Raw genomic sequence first — 7,500 nt, 5'->3', positions numbered from 1 at the left:
TCGTACATCTCATAACCTTACTCTTACCCACATTAACTCTAAACTTCCTTCTCTCACACACCCTTCCAAATTCTGTCACTAGTCGGTCAAGCTTCTCTTCTGTGTCTGCTACCAGTACAGTATCATCCGCAAACAACAACTGATTTACCTCCCATTCATGATCATTCTCGCCTACCAGTTTTAATCCTCGTCCAAGCACTCTAGCATTCACCTCTCTCACCACTCCATCAACATACAAGTTAAACAACCACGGCGACATAACATATCCCTGTCTCAGCCCCACTCTCACCGGAAACCAATCGCTCACCTCATTTCCTATTCTAACACATGCTTTACTACCTGTGTAGAAACTTTTCACTGCTTGCAACAACCTTCCACCAACTCCATATAACCTCATCACATTCCACATTGCTTCCCTATCAACTCTATCATATGCTTTCTCCAGATCCATAAACGCAACATACACCTCCTTACCTTTTGCTAAATATTTCTCGCATATCAGCCTAACTGTAAAAATCTGATTCATACAACCCCTACCTCTTCTAAAACCACCCTGTACTTCCAAGATTGCATTCTCTGTTTTATCCTTAATCCTATTAATCAGTATTCTACCATACACTTTTCCAACTACACTCAACAAACTAATACCTCTTGAATTACAACACTCATGCACATCTCCCTTACCCTTATATAGTGGTACAATACATGCACAGACCCAATCTACTGGTACCATTGACAACACAAAACACACATTAAACAATCTCACCAACCATTCAAGTACAGTCACACCCCCTTCCTTCAACATCTCAGCTTTCACACCATCCATACCCGATGCTTTTCCTACTCTCGTTTCATCTAGTGCTCTCCTCACTTCCTCTATTGTAATCTCTCTCTCATTCTCATCTCCCATCACTGGCACCTCAACACCTGGAACCGCAATTATATCTGCCTCCCTATCATCCTCAACATTCAGCAAACTTTCAAAATATTCCGCCCACCTTTTCCTTACCTCCTCTCCTTTTAACAACCTTCCATTTCCATCTTTCACTGTCTCTTCAATTCTTGCGCCGGCCTTCCTTACTCTCTTCACTTCTTTCCAAAACTTCTTCTTATTCTCTTCATATGACTGACCCAGTCCCTGACCCCACCTCAGGTCAGCTGCCCTCTTTTCCTCACGTACCTTGCGCTTTACTTCCACCTTTTTCTCTCTATATTTTTCATACTTCTCTATACTATTACTCTGCAGCCATTCTTCAAAAGCCTTCTTTTTCTCTTCCACTTTTACCTTCACTCCTTCATTCCACCATTCACTGCCCTTCCTCATGCTGCCTCCAACAACCTTCTTGCCACATACATCACTTGCAATCCCAACAAAATTTTCTTTTGCTAACTTCCACTCCTCCTCTAAATTACCAGTTTCTCTTACTCTCACCTCGTCATATGCCATTTTCAACCTTTCCTGATATTTACTTTTTACCCCCGGTTTTATTAGCTCTTCAACCCTCACTAGCTCCCTTTTACATCCACCCACTCGATTCCTCCACTCTTTGGCTACAACCAATTTTCCTTCCACCAAAAAATGATCAGACATACCGTTAGCCATACCCCTAAACACGTGCACGTCTTTCAATCTTCCAAACATTCTTTTTGTTATCAACACATAATCCATTAATGCCCTTTCTACTACTCTTCCATTTGCCACTCTTACCCATGTATACTTATTTTTATCTTTCTTTTTAAAAAAGCTAGCACTTATTACCATCTCTTGTTCAACACACATATCTACCAGCCTCTCACCACTCTCATTTTCACCTGGTACGCCATATTTCCCAATGACACCTTCTACCTCTCCAGCACCCACTCTAGCATTTAAGTCACCCATAACAACTACATAATTCCTTCTACCCAGTCCTTCTACACACCTAGTTAATTCACTCCAGAACTCATTCCGCTCTTCTTCACTTTTCTCACTACCTGGCCCATACGCACTGACAAACGCCCAACATTCCCTACCCAACCTAACCCTTACCCACATTAACCTAGATGATATCTCCTTCCATTACACTACTTTACCTGTCATCCATTCACTCAACAATAAAGCCACACCCTCTCTCGCTCTTCCCCTTTCAATCCCAGACACTCTACCAGACATTTCACCAAACATCACTTCACCCTTTCCTTTCATCTTTGTCTCACACAAGGCCAATACATCCATCCTTCTACTTCTAAACATACTTCCAATCTCACATCTTTTACTCTCTATCGTACTACATCCACGCACATTCAAACACCCCAAAACTAGAGTGCGGGGAGCAGTCACTCTCCCCCCAGATCCATCTCTTTGTTGCTGTCTCACAGGATACTTTTACAGGAGAGGGGGTTCCCAGCCCCCTCGTCCCGTCCCTTTTAGTCGCCTCTTACGACACGCAGGGATAACGTTGGCGCTATTCTAATTTTTATATGCCCCCGCGGCCACAGGGGGCATATAAATATATATATATATATATATATATATATATATATATATATATATATATATATATATATATAAATATATATATATATATATATATATATATATATATATATATATATATATATATATATATATATATATATATATATATATATATATATATATTGTTATGGTTCCCGTTGTATATTTATTCAATATTTTTTATTTAGTTTTCTTTTCAGTCACTAGATGGAGTGAGTTTCCTTAAAAATGTATGGTTGTTTTCAGTCACTAGATGGTGTGACTAATTAGTTGTGATTTAAGTATTTTTTGTTTGTTTCATGGTCCTTGGATGACCAAATATTGTTTACTTCGACAATAAAGTTTGCTTTGTCCAGTGTGCTTCCTGGATTGGTGATTAACGGCTCTTGGATTTATTACTTGGATTTAAAAGTGTTTATTTGTATTTGGTAAGATTTTATTGTTCATTTTGTTTCGAAACACCGGTGGATTTATTTAAGAGAAAGTTATGAATTTATCTATCATTATTTCTTTATATTTCTGTACATAAGTGTAGAATATATATATTGTAATTAAAAGTGGTTAAAAGTGGTTAAAAAGTGATTTTATCTATTTTCCCTTTTAAATTATAAACTTAAAACTGAACCTAGTAAACTAGTACTAACTTCTAAGAATATTGTTATGATCTATAAAGTGCTACATGAAATCGTGAATCATAAATACGAATCATAACAAATGGTGACCTGGCCAGGATATTTTACACGTCATGTATGTACAGAAATTTTCCTAATTGCCTCTATTATCGAACATATGCGTACTTTTTAAATATATTAATTGAGCGAAGTTTTGTGAAACGTGTTTTCATTTTAGTTGACTATTGAAGGCTGCTCTGTATTATTGATTTTTTGCGACCTAAAAACTTCAAGTGGAGTGTAAAGTTTAATATTTAAATTTAGTTTTGAATAGTAAAAATTATTGTAGTTATGGAGCCTTTTGATTTGAGTGCATTTGTTAATCAACCTTCTATTGGTTATTTGCGTTCGCATACGATACGTAAAGAGGACTGGTTATCTATTGCGCGTGAATATGAATTTGTTCGTGATGTCAAGAAAACGTGGCGTAAATCACAAGTCAAGCATTTTGTTATAAGTAAATTTGTTGATAATGATATATTAACCGAAGAAGCGTTTGATCTTTGTGATGAAATAAGTTCAGTGTTAGAGGTAAAGAGGTTAGAGTTGCAGTATGCTGAGAGAGAAAGAGAGAATGATAGAATAGAGAGGTCAGAACGTGAAGAACGAGACCGGAAAGAGCGGTTAGAACGTGAAGAGCGTGAATATAAGTTTAAGTTAGAACAACTTAAAATTGAACGCGATACTGGTGGTGTAGCTCGGTTAGAAGATAGTAACACTAATGTAATTAAGAATTCAAAGATGATTCCTTCCTTTGACGAAAACTCGCCTGATGAATTTTTTGCTTTATTTGAGAAGTTGGCAGATAGTTTAGAGTTACCTAAGGTAATATGGCCAATTCTTATTCAACCTGCTTTAAAGGGTAAAGGTCGGTCTGCCTTTCTTGCTTAGAAGAAGGTAAAGATTATGATTTTATTAAAGAATCTATCTTGTGCGTATGCATGATAAATGGTTAAAGTCTGCTGGTGTTTCGAGCATGGATGAATATAGAGAATTACTATTAGTAGAACAATTTATAAGAGGTATACCCATTGATACGCAGAGGTATTTATTTGAGAAAGAAGTAACTACCCTTCAAAGAGCAACTGTACTTGCTGAAAATTTTAGGTTATTAAGACCTCGTTATTCAGGTAACCAATCCAGGAAGACACCAAGTAAGTCACCTCAAAACTCACCACCAACAAGTCCTTATAGATTATCTGTTAAATCTCTTGGCTCTGGTGCTAGTTCAAGTGTAACTTGTTATTCGTGTGGTGAGGTCGGTCATGTGAAAGCTAGATGTCCCAAACATTCTAGGAAGAATGAAAGAAAGAGTAAAGCAGAGGAATCTAATTTCTCTTGTTGTGATATAAATGCTGAGTCAGCTGGTGGTGTTGATGGTTACAAACCATTCTGCTTTGACGGAGTTTTGGGTACTGGTGATGAACATAGTGAGGGTGTTGTTGTAAAGCTAATGCGGGACACCGGTTCATCGCAGAGTTTAGTTGTTAGAGGGGCAGTACCTGGGTTAGAGGACTGTCTTACCAATGATAAAGTAATAGTTAGGAGCATAGGTGGTTTGACTTCTTTGCCTCGGGCTAGAGTGCATTTGGATTGTGGCATATTCAAGGGTAATATCATTGTGGGTATTGTAGTCTCTCTTCCGATTCCTGGCGTAGATGTTCTTGTTGGAAATGATGTTGCAGGTAATCTTGTGGTACCGGACCCAGTGGTATGTGATAATCCTTTGGAAGTCAGCCCTGTTCCGCAGTTGGAGGATGTGGAACCTGAGTTGTTCCCATCTTGTGTAGTTGAACGCAGCAGAGGCCTGCGTGGGATTGTTTTGACCGAATCGGTACCTAGTATTGATGATCAGTTCAATGCTGTTGAATGTGGTGCTAGGTCTGCAGTTGAGGATGACAAGGTGAGAGATGGAGTACGTTTAGATTTAGGGACAGATTTTGACTACTCTCTCTATATTTTGTTTAATGAAAGTGTTCAACCTGATATTCCTACTGTGGTTAGGGAGAATAGTTTTGATACTAAGAGTAGGAAAGGTTGTAATGGAAAAGTTGGAAATGTATTGACATCATCATGCAATGATGTATATAAAATGAATGTCACAGATTTGAAACATGAACAAATTAATGATGTCTCTTTACAGCCTTTGTTTAAGAATGCATTGACAGAGAAGGAGAGTATGGCAGAATCTACATGTTACTACTTGAAAGCTGGAGTGCTAATGAGGAAATATAGAGGAAGTACCGCAGCAGCAACTGCCTCTTGGGAAGTTAAACAACAGTTGGTGGTTCCAGCATCTCTGAAAAATCATGTGATGGAGGTGGCCCATGAAGTCTCTACTACTCATCTTGGGATTAAGAAGACAGCATACAGTATATTGCAATATTTTTATTGGCCTAGCCTTTTTCGTGATGTGAAGGTATTCTGCAATTGTTGCGTAACCTGTCAAAAAGTAGGTAAGCCCAACCAAGCACCTAAACCAGTGCCTTTGGTGCCTCAAGTAGTTTGTAATGTTCCTTTTGAAAAAGTTATTATTGACTGCGTTGGACCTCTACCAAAAACAAAAAGACAGCACCAATACATGTTGACTATAATGTGTTCTAGTATTAGATATCCAGATGCTATTCCTCTACGGAATATAACTACTAAGAATCTTATTCCACACCTTGTCAAGGTTTTTACTCAATATGGCATACCTAAAGTTGTTCAAACCGACCGTGGTACCAATTTTACATCAAAGCTTTTTCAGGATGTTATGTTGGCTATGGGTGTTCACCATTCAATATCTACAGCTTATCATCCGCAAAGCCAGGGGGCGCTAGAGCGATTTCACCAGACGCTTAAGGAGGCTCTGACTAAATACTGCCATGAACATCAGAAGGAGTGGGATGAGGGACTACCTTTTGTGTTGTTCGCCATAAGAAATACTCGGCAAGACAGTTTGGGATATTCGCCTTCTGAACTACTTTATGGTAGGAGTGTTAGAGGACCCTTAAAGGTTTTATATGATGTCTGGCTGGAAAACGACGAATCAGGTAAAGACTTACACCAATATGCTGTTAATCTTAAAAAGCAATTAGATGAGGCAAGAGTATTTGCACATCAGAATCTGTTTGAAGCAAAAATAGTATGAAGAAAGGTTTGATGTTAAAACTGTAATAAGAGAATTTAAACCAGGTGATCAAATTTTAATGCTTAATCCCACTAAGAAGTCTTTAGAATGTCGTTTTGAAGGACCCTATACTGTAGTAGAGAGACGGGGCAATAATGTATATGAAATTGAAACTACTGGTAAGAGGAAAGATAGGCATCTTGTTCATGTGAATAGACTTAAGCCTTTTGTATCAGAGAGCACCAAAGTGAAGTCAACAGTGCTTGCAGCTGTAAACGTTAAGAATGATTCAGTTATTGTTCCAGAGAATGATTTTCAAATAGGTAATGAATCTCACCTCTCCAATTCTGAAATTTTAATTAATATCTGCGCAAAATTGATGCATTTAGGTTCTCGTCAGGCTATGGATGTGGAACGTTTGCTGAAGTCTTTCAGAGATCTGTGTGGAGATGTACCAACACAAACGAATCTTTTGGAATATACTATCATTTTGAAAGAGGGAACAACCCCATGCAAGCAAGCACCTTATAGAGTATCCCCATACAAGAGAGCTATATTGAGAAAAGAAACTCGGTTTCTACTGGATAACGACTTGGCCAAAAGCTGTGACAGTCCTTGGTCTTCACCGTGTTTATTAGTACGAAAACCCGATGGATCGTTTCGACTCTGCACCGATTATAGACAGGTTAATAAACTCACTGTCACAAATGCATACCCACTGCCTAGAGTGGATGATTTGATTGATCAAGTAAGTTCTTCTAAAGTTGTTACGCGTATAGACCTTCTAAAAGGATACTACCAAATTCCTTTATCACCATCTTCAAAACCCATTACTGCATTTGTTACACCCGATGGATTGTTCCAATATAAGGTTTTACCTTTTGGCTTAAAAAATGCAGGACCAGTATTCCAGAGGGCAATGAATGATCTTCTAGAAGGACTTCCAGGAGTTGCAGTTTACTTAGATGATGTTATTATTTTCACAGAGTCTTGGTCGGACCACATGAAGGGCTTGAAAGAAGTATTGCTGCGTCTGAGGAAGGCAGGTTTGACAATAAACCTGAAGAAAAGTGACTTTGGACATGCCAAGATACAGTACCTTGGATACGTTGTGGGAAGCAATGAAGTGGCACCAGTAGATGCCAAGGTGAAGGATATCATTGCCATACAGCCTCCCACCTCTAGAAGAGAAGTTCAACGATTCCTGGGAATGGTTGGAT

At 38.5% G+C, this 7,500-nt stretch overlaps 1 protein-coding gene across 1 annotated transcript; it reads left to right on the top strand.

The window, feature by feature from the left end:
• The first annotated feature begins 4,202 nt into the window (after positions 1-4,202).
• On the top strand, positions 4,203-7,395 carry LOC137624916 (uncharacterized). The gene is made up of 3 exons (XM_068355849.1): positions 4,203-5,624; positions 5,918-7,028; positions 7,267-7,395. The coding sequence occupies exons 1-2, from the start codon at positions 4,622-4,624 to the stop codon at positions 6,010-6,012; spliced, it is 1,098 nt and encodes a 365-aa protein (XP_068211950.1). The 5' UTR covers positions 4,203-4,621; the 3' UTR covers positions 6,013-7,028; positions 7,267-7,395.
• Positions 7,396-7,500: the final 105 nt, after the last annotated feature.

This window comes from Palaemon carinicauda, chromosome 31 (genome assembly GCF_036898095.1).
Source record: "Palaemon carinicauda isolate YSFRI2023 chromosome 31, ASM3689809v2, whole genome shotgun sequence".
Classification (NCBI taxonomy): Eukaryota; Metazoa; Arthropoda; class Malacostraca; order Decapoda; family Palaemonidae; genus Palaemon; species Palaemon carinicauda.
The sequence above is the reverse complement of the archived record's forward strand: the minus strand, read 5'-3'. Positions and strand labels throughout refer to the sequence as shown.

What these genes read in the sequence shown, in the direction of transcription:
- LOC137624916 (XM_068355849.1), top strand. Translation starts at nt 4,622, where the DNA reads ATGCGGGACACCGGTTCATCGCAGAGTTTAGTTGTTAGAGGGGCAGTA. An exon ending in CGTAACCTGTCAAAAAGTAG is followed by an intron (nt 5,625 to 5,917) that starts GTAAGCCCAACC and finishes AAGCTTTTTCAG; the next exon opens with GATGTTATGTTGGCTATGGG.